This window comes from Myotis lucifugus, unplaced genomic scaffold, assembly GCF_000147115.1.
Source record: "Myotis lucifugus unplaced genomic scaffold, Myoluc2.0 scaffold_28, whole genome shotgun sequence".
NCBI lineage: Eukaryota > Metazoa > Chordata > Mammalia > Chiroptera > Vespertilionidae > Myotis > Myotis lucifugus.
The window spans coordinates 4,012,415-4,029,958 of record NW_005871076.1 but is presented as its reverse complement, the minus strand read 5'-3'; the positions used below and the strand labels follow the sequence as shown (position 1 = coordinate 4,029,958).

At 53.5% G+C, this 17,544-nt stretch overlaps 1 protein-coding gene across 14 annotated transcripts in view; it reads right to left on the bottom strand.

Moving 5' to 3' along the window:
• Positions 1 to 17,544, bottom strand: part of PCDH1 (protocadherin 1) — a 98,240-nt gene that overhangs the window by 78,223 nt on the left and 2,473 nt on the right. For 5 of the 14 annotated variants that reach the window (XR_002828647.1, XM_014453782.2, XM_014453784.2 and 2 more), the window contains exons 1-4: positions 11,974 to 12,086; positions 10,935 to 11,800; positions 5,896 to 8,091; positions 623 to 842 (exon numbers count right to left, since the gene is read on the bottom strand). Coding sequence is in view for 12 of the 14 variants with exons in the window: in XM_014453782.2 (XP_014309268.1) it covers positions 623 to 842; positions 5,896 to 8,091; positions 10,935 to 11,800; positions 11,974 to 12,058 (3,367 nt within the window). In the remaining 2 variants the exon portion in view is untranslated. Of the gene's footprint in view, positions 1 to 622; positions 843 to 1,382; positions 1,544 to 5,265; positions 8,092 to 10,934; positions 11,801 to 11,973; positions 12,087 to 13,257; positions 13,275 to 17,544 lie in introns of those variants that run through there. The other 9 variants (XM_014453781.2, XM_006086430.3, XM_014453785.1 and 6 more) reach the window with 6 other exon arrangements.

Here is a 17,544-nt window from a genome sequence, read left to right as displayed (position 1 = left end):
GACCTTCCTTCTGCCATCACCATCCAATCCCTTCCCAGATAAGCCTGCCCCTTCCCAGACCTCCCCACCCCCTTTCCTCAGCCAAACACTGCTTCTTCCCCCAAGGGGATAATAATACCCTTCTCTGAGATCCTCAAAGCCTCCGGGGTACCCTCCCTTTTCTCAAGGCCCTCTGACCTTGTTAGGGGACCCTCTTTATCTCAAGATTCCCACAAGTAGAGTTAGGTTCCATTACCACTACTTGAGGCCTTTGGCCACCATTCTCAGGGGCCCTGTCCCCAGGGAGGCAGGAGAATGTGGTGCCCAATGCAAGGTCTTTGGAGCCAGAGAAGCCTGGGTTTGAATCCCCCCCCCCCAGCTCTGTTGCTTCCTATGTATAGTTGTGGGTAAGTGACTCACCCTCTCTGAGCCTCAGTTTCTTCCCCTGTAAAGTGGGCACCATAAAGTTTCAGGTCAGACAGAGTCGTGAAGACTAAATAAACATAGACCTGAGAGCACTCAGCACAGTGATCACTGCTGAACATCCAACGAGCTCAATAAATGGAGGCTGTTCCCCAGGTCTTGTTGCCATTTCTGGCTTCTGCTCATTCCTGGGGTGCCCCACCATGCTGACGCCCCTCACCGTTCTCAGGGTGCTCCATCTCTCCTATGCTGCCATCGGGGGTGGTGCGCTCATAGTGATCCTCAGGCAGAGCCAGGGGACCGAGTCGGGGCCCTGAGGATGACTTGCTGGATGGCGTCTCGGACTCCTCCAGCCCACTGTCGTAGTAACTGTGCTGGGACGGGTCCTGTAGCTCCTGGGCCTGGCTGGTGGCGGAGAAGGTGACGCGGCGGTGAGGTAACTGCAGGGAGAGAACTTGTCACTGTGGGCCGGCCAGGCTGCCCAATGGGGCCCCCAGCCTGAGCCAGGCTCACCCCCAGATCTTCCAGCCCCCTCAGCAGCAACCAAGAAGAGGCCGAGCCCCCCAGCACAGCACAGCCCCCAGAAGGCACACACCCTAATAGAGGACTTCCCCTTAATTCTAAGATAGCTCCCGGTACAGCCAAGACCACACACTGAAAGTTCCCACACAGCATAGGCCCCAATGTTAATATAGCCCCCAGGCCACCACGATAAGCCTAATCCAGTACAACCACCTGTTACAGCGCAGCCTCCAGATACTGGCGCAGCCTCCCTTTAATTCCAGAACAGCCAACATCAGAATAGCACAATACCAGCCAACTCCCGTAGTTCAAGCAGAGCCTTTAAACACTAGCAAGCCTCCAATTTCCAGAAAAGCTCCCTAAAAGCAGTATAGACTCCTAATTCCAAAACAGCTCACCAATACCACAACAGTTCCCTAATTTCCAAACAGCACCCCCCCCAAACTCCAGCTCCTCACCTGTCTCCTTGCTCTGTAACTTCCCATTGCCTCCATCCACAGGAGTTGCCAACCTCTTTCTGATCCTGCTCCTTGGCCTGGTTTGTCATGCTGCAGGCAGCCTCAGGACTCCCTGCTGAGTCTGCTCCCACTCAGCCCCCCTGTCCCCACTCCAGAGAGGCCTGGGAGTGGAAAAGGTGGGAGGGGAGAAGGGAGCCAGATAACAAACCAGACACCTTGGGGGGTGGGAACGGGAACAATGGAAACTCCCTCATGCTCGAGATCAGGAAACGTATTAACTGTAGAGGGCAGGGCCTGGGAAGACCTGGCATCCATCAGGAGGTTAGGAAGGCTGACCTCAAATGGACTCCTTCTAGGAAACAGGAAGGAGCTTCTGGGAAGGGCTGTGGACTTGGTGGAGCCAGGGCTTAGAAGCTTGGACGGGGGACTGGGGTGGGGGGAGTGGAACAGTGACAGGCTGCTCCCAGCCGGCTCCTATCTGCCTGTCACGGGTTAACGATCACCCCAGGAACCTGGCAACCTCAGCTTAGCACATGGCACAACCAGCCAGTCACCCAAACACCCACCTAGGACTGCCACCGGTGTTCCTGCCAACCATAAATGAAGAGTCGTGGAGGGCACAGAGCCAGGGCCCCTGGAGGGCAGGAATGGGAGCCGCCCAGGCCCAGGGCGCTGCTGATGAGTCTCCAGGCTCCTTCCAATCCTCTAAGACTTTTTCAGAGCTTTGTCTTTCCTCTACAACCCTCAATAGGAGGTTTTGAAGACCCATCATAATCTCCATCCCATTCAAGGCAGCTGGGATGGGGGAGTCTGCTAGGACAGGGAGCTTTGGAGCTGATGGGAAGGCAGTTGGAAGGCAGCCCAGAACTGCCTTCCCATCTTGGCTCCCACCCCATCTTCAGGAAGAGGCAACCCTTCTTGGGATCCATGCTGTGATCTAAAACATTGAAGGATCTGGGTGACGACAGGCATGGTCCCCCAAATTGACCTGAACATTTGGGACTGAGAGGTTGTAAAGGAGCAGCGTCCACCTGGTGGAGTGAACAGCTCCAGGAGGGGCCTGGGGAGCACAGGGCAGTCTGCTTGTTGGGTGCTTCCCTCTCCTCCCTCTGCAGAACCCGCACCTGGGAATCTAAGGCTTCCATCCTGCCTGCTAGGCACATCACTTGGTATCTTTTCCCTATGATTCTTTTCTATAAAATAGAGGGTTGGGTCATACTCAACACCAAATGTTTCCTTTAATTCTCTACTATTAAATCTTACAAAGCCTAGATCCAAAAGCTCTCTCAAACCCTAGCCCTGAAGTTCTAGACACTTGCTGGATATTTCCAATTGGCTGTCTCTACTGGCCCTTCAGATATGTCTGCAACCAAATTCTTTTTCTTCAATCAGCTTCTGCAAAGGCAATGACCTCATCACTATCCAGTCACCCAGACTCAGAAGGATGATGTCTATCTACCTGGGAATCCTGGTACCTCTCCCCTCACTCCCCATTCCCACCCCATATTCAATTATCCCTTGAGTCCTATGGGTCTTTTCTCCTTAAGTTCAGCCAAATCCATCCATCCATCATCCCCATTGCCAACATCTTAGCTCAGACCATAGTTTCAATCCTGTACCTTCCCCTCTATTCCCTTTAAGTCTACCATACACTCCAGTGGACTTTGTAAAACTCAGTTCATCTAAGTTGAGCTCTCAGGGGCTCCCATTTCCTCTTAAGGAACTTTCGGCAAGGCATCCGTGTCCTCTACAACTTAGTTTTTCTGTCTCATCTCTCAGTTCTCTCCTATACCCTCCACTCCAGCCAGAATACTCCTCTTTCTCCCTTCTCCCTGTCCCCAACCTGGTCATACTCACTCCTGACTCAGGAGTTGGCTCACAGGGCAAACCCTCCTGCCCAACTCCTACTGATCATGGAGTTTCACATTCCCTTTCCATGAGTCCACTCCCATGTCCTATGCAGGTCTTCCCATACTGTGCTCCTCAAGGAAAGGGAGAGGGCACTATGGTCAAATAAAATTGGAAAACCCAGAATTATATAGTTTAACAGGTTCCCCCTTTCTTGCAGGCTTTGCAGAGCCTTTAATAGGATAATGTGATAGTGCAGCTCTTACTACCAAAACTAACTTGATCATAGAAGGCCCCCCTCTTTATTTATTTTTTTTATCGCATAATGGTTAACAGCAGACTCTGGAAATCAGATCTCATGATGCTTTGTGCTTGAATTCTGACTTCATCGCTAACTAGTTTTCACTTCTGTAAAGTGAGCATTATAATGACTTATGTCACAAAGAGTTATGAGCATTGAATGAGCTAATTCACATCGAGTGCTTAGCATGGTAGGTTGCACCTAGTAAAAACTAAAAAAACAAAAAACAAAAAAACACAGCAGGTAGTAGCAGAAGTAGTCCTGGGACAAGTTGGGGAAAGTTTTCCTATGGCACTTCTCACTCGACACTTAAGATTCTCATTTACCTCATCTTCTCACTATTAAGTCTTGCACAAATGTGACCATTTAGCCTCGGGGTCTAGTACCATGCTGAGCACACAGCCTTTGTGTTTGGGTGATGACAATGGTGTTGCAGTTTGGTTGAGTCTAAATGTTGGGAGAAGGTATGCATTGTGGCTCCACCCACGATCTGAACTGAAGCCAAGTAAGGAATAACCGTTCTGACTCTGGGAAAAGAAAAGGGGTGAAGGAGCTAAAGGAAGAGAAGAAAGAACTAGTGGCAGCAAGGTAGGAACAAAAGAGCAAGAATGATTGGTCAGGAGTTGCCTGAGCTCACCTTGGAGATGCTAATTTGTCCAGGAGAAATGAGATGAGACTAGATTTCACTTCCCCACACCCCACTCCTCCAAAGCCCCCAGGAGTTTTTACTTTGGGGCTACCCCCCAGGGCATGGGCGAGTTTGTGGACAGAATCAAAGCACAGAGCTGGCGCCTGGGACCTCTTGGGAGTGTCTCAAGCCTCTTCAGTCGCCATGGAGACAGGTTGCCTCTGGCCTCAGAGACTCACTCAGGACCTGAGGTCCCTCACCCAGACTTTAGCCTCCCTCCCTCTAAGGCACAGCCAGGGAAGACCCAAGAGAGCAAGAAGTGAGAGATGGAGAGAGAGAGAGTGAGAGCCAGCAACGCAGGTGGCCAGAGCAAGGAGCTGAACGAAGGGAGCGGGCAGGCCTAGGATGCCTCTGCCCCAGTCAGCAGGGAGCACCCTAAAAGTGGGGATACAGAGCAGGTCAATTCAAGGACTTGAGAATTTTCTCCCCCTTCTCTGGGCCCTCCCTTGGGGCAGCCTAGGATGGTGATCATGGTGGGGACACACAGGGCAGCGCCAGCTAATTGCTGGGTGTTGAGTGGTATTGGGATGAAGAGTCTGAGAAAGGGACTTGGGAAGATCTTGACCTGAAGGGAAGGTGGCTGGTATAATCAAGGACTTATCTGCCTTCACCTGAGACGGGCAGGCTGCACCCCACCCCACCCCACCCCACGAGGTGCTCTGGTCTGAGTCTGTGGGGCTCAGTATGGGCAGATTGGCAAAGTCAAGTCTCAGCCAGTGGAGAAAGGGCAGGAGTTGGGTGCAGCCCCACCTGCCCTTGCTTGGTGAATGAAGACTGTCATTCCTAGGGAGAAGGCCTCACAAATGTGGGGTAGGGGACATGTTGAAGGATACTTGGAACGGGCACTTTCCCTGGGACAAGGACATGGACATGGACGTGGATAGGAAGACGGTAAATTAAAAAGGTTGGAGCGGAGGGGCAAGTCTAGGATGTGGGAAGGGGCAGAAAGAAGGGATGGGAAAATGGGGTCAGGACCTAAGGGCAAAGGGCTGTTTCCAGTCTCTCTCACTCCTTCTCTCAGTTCCAGGAAAATAAGAAACGAAAACTCCAAAAATAGAGAACTTTATTGTCAAAGATAAGCGTTTGGGACTGGGGCTGGGAAACTGGGGCCCAACCCAAGGAGCCTAGGGTGGGGAAGAGGGTGACACACAGTACATACAGAAGGCACAATTGGGGAGGCCCCTCCCTGACAGAGTCCCCGCCCAGTTACCCAGCAGCACCCAGGTCTCCCATTTCCCTCTGGAGAAGCACCATGGCTGGTCTCGGATGGAGACCCAGGTTTGGAATAGACTTCACTTCCCTCCCCGTTTCTGCCTCCAAATCCTTCTGCTACCTGCCCATCAGCCCCCACCTGCCAGAACCAGCACCTGGTCCAGTGTCCGGGGATTTGACAAGTCACAGGCCTCTCCCAGTGGGCAGGGAACAGGAGGAGATCACACCATCCCTCAGTTTTCACTCTGTCTAACCTTCCATGTCTGGGTGAGGCAACCAGGACCCCAGCATCCCCAGATCTTTGGTCCTACCTCCCGCCGCTCGCTTGGGCCGGCCCCCACATGGGCTCCTGAGCACCTGGGCCCAACACACCTGCTCTGTCACTCCCACACTTCAGTCCAGATGGCCCCCTGGTAGGGGTGGGGTGGGGGCTGGGGCATGCTGAGCTGTAAGGGCTGGCCTACCTGCTTGCTGGGGTATTTGGGGGGATTGGTGCGATAGCTGTAGTCGGAGTACTGCTCAGAGCCCGTGGACGTGGTGTCCCCAGTGCCCACGAATGTGTTTGCAGGTGGCAGGTCCTGCACCACCTGGTGCTTCTTGGAGGCTGAGGGTGACTGTGGCTGCAGCTGGATGGAAGGCAGTGGGGAGTTAGAGCGGTAGTGGCGGCCCAAGTCAGGGCTGCCTGGCGGGTAGTTGAGGGGCAGGTGGATGCGGGGGCTGTCCCCAGGGGCATCGCTCATCAGGTTGAACTTGAGGGACTTCTGCAGCCCGGCCTCGTCCTCGTCCTCCACTGGCTTCACAGGCTTCGGGGACTTGCTCTTCTTGCCCTTGCTTTTGTTTCCCTTGGAGGCTTTGCTGCTGGGCTTGGGGGCGTATAGGTCCTTGGTCTCCTTCTTACCGGCCTGGTAGCCGCTCTTGGCCTCCCGCTGCCGGCAGTAGCGCACAAGCACTGCCAGGGCGATGAGCAAGGCCACGGCCACCACACCGGCCACCACACCAAAGAGGATGTTGCCACGCTGCTTGGAGCGCTCATATTCTGGATCCCCAGCAATGTCGATGTCCAGTGGCGTATCCAGGCTGTGGCCCAGCAGGTTCTCCAGCAGCGTGCGGTTGGTCAGGGTCTCATTGACATAAAGGTGGACCAAGGCTGTGCCGTAGCGTGGGGGCTTGCCACGGTCGCTGACCTTCACCACTAGACGGTGCAGCCCATGGTGGCGCCGCTCAATCTCCTTCTCCAGGGTGATGGCACCTGAATGTGACCCAATCTGGAAGAGTCCGTAAGGGTTGCCACCAGCAATGCTATAGGTCAGCTCAGCATTGACACCAGAGTCAATGTCCTCAGCTGTCACCTGGCTGACCGTCTCACCAAGACGTGTCTGGGGGGTCAGCAGCCGGTGGGAGGTGTTGGAAGGGGCGGTGATAAAGGGTGCATTGTCATTCTCATCCAGCACATTGATAGTGACGCCAACGTAAGCTGAGCGAGGTGGGACGCCACCGTCCACCGCCTTCAGCTGGAAGGTGTAGGTGCTTTGCTGCTCCCGATCAAAGCTCAGGCTGGAGAGGATGGTGCCTGTGCCATTCTGGATCACAAAGTCACCATTGTCCTGCTCCACTGTGAGCTGTATCCGGGCATTCTCCCCCTTGTCCCCATCAATGACAGTCACCATGCCCACTGGACTCAGTGCTGGCATGTTCTCCATCACGGAGAAGTTGTAGCCACTTAGCATAAACTTGGGGTCATTGTCATTGTAGTCCAGCACATTGATGAGGACGGTGGCTGTGCCCTGGAGGCTGGGGCTACCCCGGTCAGCTGCCACCACCTTCAATTCATAGTTTTCCCGCTGTTCCCGATCAAGGGATGTCTTTACCCGGATCTCTCCAGTCTGGGGTGAAATGGTGAAGAGGCCCTTAGCAGCCGGCTCAGGCTCCAGAGAGTAAACCAGCTCAGCATTGGAGCCCGAGTCGGCATCACTGGCCGTGACCTCCGCCACCACTTCACCCGGCTTGTTGTTCTCCAGGAAGCTGACCTCCGTGACGCTCTGGGTGAAGACAGGTGCATTGTCATTGATGTCCACCACTTGCACCTTGAGGGAGTTGGTGCTAGAGAGTGGGGGGTTGCCGGAGTCCACGGCGACAATCTCGATGGTGTAGTCTTTGACCTTCTCGTAGTCCAGTGGGCTGGTGGTCTGCAGGAAGTACTTCTTCTTGCTGTCACTTCCCGTCTCACTGGCCTGGCGTAGCTGGAAGGGCACGTCCCCTGCTACCACACAGGTGACAGCTGCATTCTCTCCCTCATCGCGGTCAGATACCTGCACCAGGGCCACTGCTGTCTCCTCTGACACGTCCTCTGAGATGTTAGCCATCCCATCTTGATGGGTCACCAGGCCTATGCCCCGGATCTCAATGGTGGGGGCGTTGTCGTTCATGTCCTTCACGGTCACCACCACCTGGGCACGGGCACTCTTGGGGTTGGTGCCTCGGTCCTTGGCAAGCACGGAGAAACGCAGGGTGCTTAGGTCCTCACGGTCCACGGGGCCCTGCACAGTGATAAGCCCAGTGTTCCTGTCCAGTCGCAGAAGACGCCTCACGACTTCAGGTGCCTGGTGGAACATGTAGTCTATCTCTGCGTTGGCACCTTGGTCTGAGTCATTGGCCTTCACCTACAGAGCAGGGGAGAAAAACAAGGACAACAGTTATGGGTTCGTCCAGAATAGCAAATGAAGAGATGCACGTGCTGCCTTTCAAACGAGCACGGCAGACTTGACTGATCTAACGTGGCACCCTTTCCAAAGGAGCACGTGTCCTGCCCTTTTTCTAATCCTGACCCTCTCGCACATCTTCCTGGTCTATTTTCTAAGGCGCACAGATGCTGCCTGCAACTCCTCAACAGTGCTACCAGCAACTACTGGAGATGGGAGCAGGCAGAGTTAAATCTACTGATCATTCCTGCACTAATCTGCCCGAATATGGGAATGAGGATCCCGTTGTCCAACTAGTACAACCCTTCCACCCAATTAAACTGGCCTTCAACCCTTCTGAAGAGCTGGATAGGTGCGAGCAGGTGTGTGTGCATGACATATGTATAATACGCATGCATGCATATACACGTGTGATTATGGGTGACTGTGGGAAAAGGTATGTGTGTCTGTGCCTATGTGTGTTTGCACATGAGTAGAGACCCACAAGTCCTGGAGGACACAGGTGAGGGGATTTCTTTTGAAAGCAGCCAGGTAGGTATATGGGTCACAGGGAGCTGGCCAGGCCACTGTTTTGTCAAACCAGGGAAACCTGTTTCAGCAGCTTCTTCCCCTCCCACTGGGCCGGTGCTGGCTAGGCACCAACTTGAGGAATCCAGCAGAGCCTGCAGTGAGGAGGGAGGGGTTGGTGCAGGCCACAGAGCCTGCTGGCAGCAGGCTGGGCTCCCAGCATCAAACAATGAACCGTCTGTCCCTTTGCATCGGCACGCCCTCCCATGCCAGCACCGACACACACTCTATACAAACACGGGGGCAACAGGAACCTGGTTGAAATAGCCATGAGGTAGATACTACAGAATGTGATGACAGGTTGGGTGAGGGATGAGGGGGGAGAAAGGGACAGACATAACTTGGCAGAGCTCTGGGGAGCAGAGCAGAAGGGTCCTAGGTTCAAATCCGAGCTCCACCACTTCCCAACTATGTGACTTCAGGCCAATTATTTAACCTCCCCAAGCCTCAGTCTACAAATATATAAAATGGGGATAACAATAGGCCCTATTTCATGGGATTGTGGTAAGGATTAAACAGAATAATATGTGTAAGTGCCTAACACTGCCTGGCACATTGACTCCTCTTTTAGTCCATCTATCCATCCATCCTCCTATCTGTCCATCTCTGAAGATCAGTGCTAACACAGGGCTGGGCACCGCACCTAATGGGCCCTCAAGACACTGCTAGTCTCTTCTCCTTCATGCCATAACTTTTTAATAGTGGAGACACCTGGACATGTGTTCCCAGCTATCCTGGTCTCTGCTCACTCCTCTGAAAGACAAACAGTTCCTCCTCATCCTTCAACCCACACCCACACCCCCATCTATCTGTTTGTCCCCAACATTTTCATTATGATTCCCATTGTCTCCCTCTCTAGATAGGTCACCCAGCTTATCTGTCTCTCCTGACATTTTACCTCCCTTTGTCTGTCTAGGACTTAACTTCTGCCTATTTCCCTTCCATCCTTGCTCAGTTCTCTCCGCCTCCTTCCAACTGTCAGTTCTCTCCCAGCCTCTCTCTGCTGCCCTGTCTCTTGTGTCTGCCCCAGTCTCCTGCTTCACCCACTGGGAGGGATGTTAGCTACTACACACACATAGGTTCTGAAGCCAGACTGCTGGGCATGGCCAAGGTGAGACCTGAAAATATAGGCTGGATGATATCAGGCAATTTTCCTAATCTCTACGGACTCAGTTTCCCATCTGTGAAATGGGGATAATGCTTACCTTGTACTGTGGGGATTACATGACAGAATACCTATAATGTGTTTAGAGCAGTCCTGGCACCTAGGCTATTATTATTCACCATCCCCGACTGTCTGTCTCCCTTTTCTTTCTCAGTCTCTCTTCTATAGGTTCCAATCCACCAGCCTCTAAAAAAAGGGTTGAAACTCCTGCCCACGCCCACTTCAGCTTGAGGTTCTAGGACGAAGACTTTCTTAGGATGGGTAACGGTGTCCAGGGCAGGCCAAGCCCTCCTCAGCTCCCTCACATCAAAGACAGACAGCTGCAGCCCAGGGGGAAGGAGAAAGGAGCTGGGGCTGGCAGGAGGCCAGGCTGAGATGACAGTGGGAGATACGCCCACCTGTCTGCAGGGACGCTTTCTTGCTCCCTCCCAGGCCCTGGCCCTACCAAGCTGCCCAGCCCCTGGGGCAGTTCCCATGGAGTGGGGTGCTGAGAACTTCAGCAGAGGCAACCAAACCCCCCACTGTGCCAAGCACCCCACACCCATGGCACCCCATGCCTAGTGGAGGAAGCCGCATACAGACTTCTGAGTAGTTTTCTGAGGACCTGCCTGGCTACCATGATCTCATCTGTCTTTGTCAAGGAGGGAGGCAAAGTAAGGCTCCGTCTTCCCGCTTCAGGAAAATCTCACATTTAAAGGGCCCCTGGTTGGGAAGATGGTCTCTTCTCTAGAGAGATTCTATTTGGACAAAAGGTGACTCCCTTGTTCCAGCTTGGCTCCCGTGTCTGGGGGACGGTCAATTGACTTGGGAGAGGGTTTTACTTGGAGATTTTTCCAACTGGAGTCTGCCTTGGGGGTGGGGGGATTACCGGTCACGTGCTATGTCACTGTCACTGAAGCAGCTTGAAAGAGGAAAGTAATATCAGCTGCTAGGGTGGGGTGGGGCTTGTGGGAAGGTCTTGCACAGTAGCCTGTGGTTTCCCCTTTCAGGGAAGGGAATTCTCACCAGTTTAGAGTGGGCTCCTATTGCTAAAGGAGGGTCACCCTGACAGTGAGGTGGAGGGGACTCTCACCTGGATGACCGAGTGGCCTATCGGGCTGTTCTCGGACAGCTCGGCCTCGTAGGAGGGCCGCTCGAATTTGGGGGCGTTGTCATTGGTGTCCGTCACAGTGACGCGCAGCAGGGCACTGCTGGCACGCGGGGGGTTGCCACCATCCTGCACCTTGATGGTGAGGTCATAGGAGTCCTGGCGCTCCCGGTCCAGGTTGCCCATCACGATGAGCTGTGGCTGTTTCCCATCCTGGTCCTCTGCCACCTGCAGCCCAAATAGATCGTGGGCCTCGGGCCCGGCCTGCAGCTCATAGGATGCCACACCGTTGGGGCCAGCATCACGGTCTGAAGCCACTGGGATGGAGAAGAGTGAGCCGATGTTGGTGTTCTCAGGGATGGTCAGCGTGATGACTGGTGAGGCGAAGTTGGGTGTGTTGTCATTGATGTCCTGTACCTCTATCTGGCCCTCAAGCAGCCGGGGACTGCCATTCTGCACGAGGTCCGTGATGGACACCTCGAACTCCAGGATGCAGGGCTCACCAGGGAACTGGTTTTGGCATTCGCGGAGCCCCTCGCGGTCGATAGAGGTCTCGGTGGTGAAGATGTCACCTGTCTTGCCATCCACCCGCAGGTACGGGGCGCCTACCTCTAGTTTGTACAGGTGGCCCACGTCTGGTAAACCGTAGTCAGCTGCGAGGCTCCCAATGAGGGTGTTGGGTGGCTGTTCTTCCAGCACCTTGTACACCACCTGCGTGGTGTGACCTGGGGATGGAGCCAGCAGGAGTAGCAGCAGTGCCAGCAGCAAGGGGGGCATCGACAATCCTTGCCCCCCACGGCCTGGGCTGGGCCTCAGGGGCCCCATCCGGGCAGGCTCTGGAATCAGGAAGGCTGAAAGGGGAAGAGGCAAAACAGGCAGTCAGCTAACAGGAAGAATCTGGCCCTGAGGGCTGCCCAGAGCCAGCCCCCCACTCTCCCTCTCCCACCTACACCCTGCTCTCCTAGAAGGAGAGCTCAGCCCAGCACAGAACCCTGATTCCGGGCCCCAGAACCCTGAGTCTCACCCACAGCTGGGTGTAGCAGTGGTGTCTGCCCAGCTGGAGGAGCCGGTAAGGGACCTGGAACAGGTCTAGAGCAGCTCCCGCCCATGGAACGCCCTGACCCACCTGACTCTCCCTCCTTCCCGCCCTGCTCAGTGCTTTGCCCAACACCTCCTTCTCACCAGCATCTGCCTTAGTCACCCATGGTAATTACCCTGATACCAAGATAGAGAGAGACAGCTAGTGGAAGGGTGAGGCCTCAAGCACCCCCCCACACACACACACATACACATACATTACAAAAGAGACACAGGTACCCCTTACACCCCAGACCCTGGATCACTACTGCCCACACTGAGGGCCACTCGTTGGCTGGAGGGTATAATGTCTCATTTCTCTTCTGAGATGCCAAGTCAAAGTATGTGTATGAGATATGACATCTCAAATCCTTGTCTGACAAAAAATAACCCATAGTGCCTAATGTCCCCCAACCCCCATGAAGGGCCAGCTTGAACTGGGCACCAATCAAGGCCTGAGAACAAGGTTGAGGACTAAGTGCTAGCCCTCCCCAAACACACATGCTCCGGGACCATGCACACATGTGTACACATAGGATTCCCAGGGCTCCTCCCGCTCCCTCTCTGCCTTCCACTGGGGGTGAGGGGGAAGACACCATAGGTGTGTGGTAGACAGTAAAGGCCAGGACTGGGGTCAGGACTGTGATCAGGACTAGCCCAGGAATTGGAACAGGAAGCTGCCCTGCCCTGCCCTTAGCAACGGGGAGCCCAGCAGGTCTCACTGGGACAGAGATGCCAGTAACACCATCAGCCTTTCCCGACCCTACCTCCTCCCCTGCTCAGTCTCTTGATATGAACATGTGGCTCTATTTGATCCTTATCCCGGCAAACATCTGGCCTCTATTTCACACCTGGCCCCTCCCTACCTTAACGGGTCCAGTCCCATCTCTCCCTGCCCACCCCCAAATCCTTCCAATGAGTCCTGTATTCCCTAGCCAAGCGCAGGTGGCACGCCCAACACCACAATGACCCGTTTCTTCGGCCTGTCCCCCCGTAGCTTTGAGGCTGGGCATTTGTAGACCCCAGCCAGACCTGCCAGCCACCGTCCCAGTCTTGACTCCCTCCTCCTCTCCAGCTAAACCAAGGCCAGCCCCTCAACTCAAATCCAAAGTCTTTGGCCCAGCATTTTCAGCAAATGGCTCAGGTTCAATCTCTTTTCCCCACTGATACCCAGAATACCTGCCCCACACCTGGAAATTCTACTCCAGGCTGTATGACAGACCACACTCACCCCACCGAAAGTCTGCTTTGGTGCCCTAGGAATCCTTCCCAGATCTCCCCACCCCACAGTGACCTCTCCTGCCTCCAACGCACAGCCACTTATTGTCTGCCCCAATCCCTCAGCCATGACTCACTACTACCTGGTGCAGCAGTGATTCATTGCTAAGGGATTGAGGCATATTGTGCACCTATCCCTGTGTCCTCTGCCTCTCCAGGCAAACGCCAAACATCCTGAAGGAAGGGACAGAGCTCCCTACCTTCATCCCCCCTCCCCACCCAGGCTCCTTCACAAATCTGGGCACTACAGGTGCTCATTCATGCACTTCCAATGTGCCAAGCTTTGTCCTGGGTCCTGGGACACAGCAGCGAGCAGGACAGATACAATCTGCTCCTGTGGAGCTGGCAATGGTTCTAACTCAATGACAGTTTTGTGTGGCTGTACCCATTTGGCACCTGTAAGGCAGCAGCAAGGTGGAGAAGAGCAGCGACTATGACATCGAACAGGGTGGGGCAAACCCCAGCTGTCACTTCCTGGCTGAACGAACTGGAGCCAATAATATAGAGCCTCAGTTTCCTGATCTGTAAAATGGGGATTCTGCTACCTATTTCCTAGGGAGTTTGAAATGATGTGGGCTAAATGCTGAGCACAGTGAGCACTCAACAAATGCCCCTAAAAGCACAATTGTTGTGATGTAGTTGTTTAGGGATATAATCTGTGACTTGTTTGTCTTTCCTACAAGACTGGGCAGAGAGCAGGAGAGCCCCTGCTTTGTTTACTACTAAATCCTCAAGATCCCACCCTGACTCCGCATACAGTAGGCACTCAGCAAGGGCTCCAGAATGACTGATTGTTTAGCTCCCAGGCTTACCTTCTCCTGGCACTTTTGGTGGTCCTGGCTTGTTTTCTTGCCTGTTCCCCTACTGAGAACCTGCAAGGCTCAGACTTAATCTTTCTCTATTTCAGTCCATAGTAGACTCTCAGCAAATGCTCACTGAACACACAGATTCCTTACTCAAGTCAAACACTTCACTTCCTCCCCATGGCCCGCCCAAGGCACAGCCCCTCCCTGGTCACTTCTCAGAATGTCCTTAAAGTATGCGAGACCATTATCAGATGAGTGTGTGTTTGTTCCCAACACAATCTTAATCTCTTTAAAAGAAGAGGAATTTCCCTGCCCTCCCTGGACCTCTCTCTATTCTGAAAGAGACACAGAAAAAAAAAATCAAATAGACTGTTACACAATGTAAAAAACTAAAATAAAATGGAGGAATTTGTCAGATGTTCCATTTGGATTCACTCTCCAGGCCTTTACCTTCATAGACTAAACACAGGGCTTATCTGACCATCATGTCCCAACCCAAACACACCTGTCTCCAAAGAAACTCATTCCCTTCTGGGCACCTTATTCTGCCCCCCCAACCCCCAACCCCCATAGCACACACACAACTCCATAACTCGGAATCACTGTGCGCCCAGTTCCATGCGTAAGTCTTGGCAGAGTGGGGGTCACCAGGAAATTACCCTAAACCTGACAAAGAGGAGAAATAAGGCAGTGACTGCTTGCCTCCACTCACTCTCTTCAGATCAAGGATTCTTAAGCTTTTTGGGTCACATCCCCCTCTATGAATTTTTATGAAACTATGGTTTAGATTTTTCCAAGAAAAATGAATGCCACAAGTTTTAGCTACAAATTCAGAGGCCCATGGTCTGGCAGAGTTAGGGTGACTGACTAGTAGCTAGGGCTTCCTTCCCCATCTCCAGGTCACAGCCTGAGGCTCTAAACCTTCAGGCCTCCCAGCAGCATAAACACAACAGCTTGTGACCTGCCCCATATTCTCTCCCTCCCCCCGCCCCACCCCGCCCCACCCCCTACCTCCAACAAGCAGAGGAGCCAGGAAAGGACTGTGGTATCTAGCTAACTTTTGAGTTGGAGAAAGAACCACTAAGAACTATCAAGGCAAGGAAGTGGGGGGAGGGGTGTTCCTAAGAGGTAGGAAGAATGGGGGCAGGGGAATGGGGGTGGGGAGGGTACCCAGAGTAGGGGCAAGAGTTGAAGAGGATTTAGGCCCTTGAAGCACCTGGAGAGTTCCTTTAAAATTAGGATTTTTCTGGCCCCACCCTTAGGAATTCTGATCCGGAGAAAGGACCTGGAGAAATCTCCAGGTAGCAGGAAGCAATGGCCCTGAACTTTTAAGAGACAAATTTGAGATACACTAAATCCTAGGAGTTGGAAGTGCGAACTCTATCATCATCACTTTTACCATCATCTTCGCTATTATCACCAGGACCCAAGTTAACACTCCCTGATATTTTTCTACATTTACATACATTATTTCATCCAATCCTCCCACCCCTCTGAAGTGAGTACTGTTTATTACTACACGGCTCCCCACAACGGATGATAAAATTGAGGCTCAAAAAGAATAATTCCTTGTCTTAGGTCACAGAAGTAGTAAGTGGAAGTCAGGGTTTGAGAAAGAAGAATGCCTCTTCACATCCCAAAGTCTGGGGGAAAGACTGGACGGGGGAGGGAAAGTCAACAGAAATCACCCCTGAGGCTAGAATATGATGTTTGCTATGTACCCCCACCCCCACCCCAACACACACACACACACACACACACACACACACACACACACACACACCCTGGGCTGCCAAACCTGCCAGGCAAGGAGGGAAACAGAAAGAGAGGGCCTAGGGTTCAAGGTCTGAAGGACCCCAGGCCTCCCAGGCTGTTTCAGGGACCCTAGGGCTGCAGGGCAATTCAGAGCAGCCATGAACAGCAATGAGGCGGCCCTTCCTCACCCCTGCTCCCAACATCCCTGAACTTTGTCCGAGTGGTTAGTTATTGGAAGTCATTGGTCCCAGACGGCAGACTTTGAAGCCCTTATCTCTGCCCCTCCCCAAGCTCTGGTTGACTTCCTGGTAAGGCTTGTCCCCACCTCCGCCCAGTGACATGGGCACCCAGGACCCTGAGAAACCAGAGCCTCAGCAGGGACACTGACTCATCCTTCTCAGGCCTAAGGAGCACAGTGAGGTGGTGTGAGGGGGCAGAATCCAGGGAAGGTCAAGGAAAAACAACATCTGTGTCAACATCTGGGGAGGGAGGAGAGCAGTGGTGAGGGTTCACCTGGAACCTTCATTTCCAGCCCACCTGGGGGACCGAGTCCACTTCCTGCTGAATGCTTTGGCGGAAAAGGAAACACACAAAGACAGCTATCAACTTCCCAGTGCCCAGGTCAGCCCTGGACCCCCAGCCCCGACCCCTGCTGTGTTTGTTACACAACAGGCACAACATGTGAACACACACACCCAGGGACAAAGTGAATGTCTGGAAAGGAGGATAAGTAAGCAGGGCTGTGCGGGGTGGAGCTGTTCAGAGGCCTCCCACAGTGAACACAACCCTCCATTAACCTTTGCAGAGCTGCCAGCCACCTGCATTCTTCAGATTATCGGGGCTCAAACCATTGCTCCACCACTTCCTAGCTGTGTGACCTTGGCCTAGTGACTTCACCTTTCTGAACCTATTTCCATACTGAACTGGAAGTAATAAATCCTGCCTCTTGAAGTTATTTGGGAGCTCTATTACATTATAAAGGATATATAAACATATATATCACTCCTTATCACTGACTAGAGCATTTTATTCACAGCATCAGGCACACAGTAGGTACTCATTGGTTGACTCGATCCCCTGCCAGTTGGGAAGACGTATGAAGGCAAGGATGGTATGTATGCTATTACTGCATGGCATCCCCACCAGCCACCATGGGCCCTAGCAGAGAGGTGCCCCATGCATTGTTGAAAGAATCTGTCTGCAGCACCAACTCTCCTTGCTCATGGTAGGGGCAGCCCTCACCCTGTATCAGAAGGGCCTCCTCCATCTCCTCTCCCCCCAGCCTTGATTCCCACTAAGCCACACCCCCACCCTTGCGGGCCCCCTCCTGGCCCTTCCATCCCACTCTTCCCAGCAGTTAGCTCACTCTCTCTGTAGCCCAGCTTCCCTGAAGAACAGCCACCGCAGCAGCTCCTCTGCCAGGAGGACACCAGACCCGCAGGACACCCCTTTCCAGCTGATCCCTTTTGGAATTGGGGACTGGGTGCGGGGGGGGGGGGGGAGAGCAGGGAAAACCAGGCCTGCTCCCCTACCTCACTGTCCCCAGCCATCTCTGGAGGTCTTTCTTATTCCTCTCCCCTCAATCCCACCCCCATGGACTGGTCTAGTTGTAATTACAAATGTCAATCCGTGCAGACCCCCCCACGGTCAAGAAAGTGACACCCTGCCCCTCCCCCAGA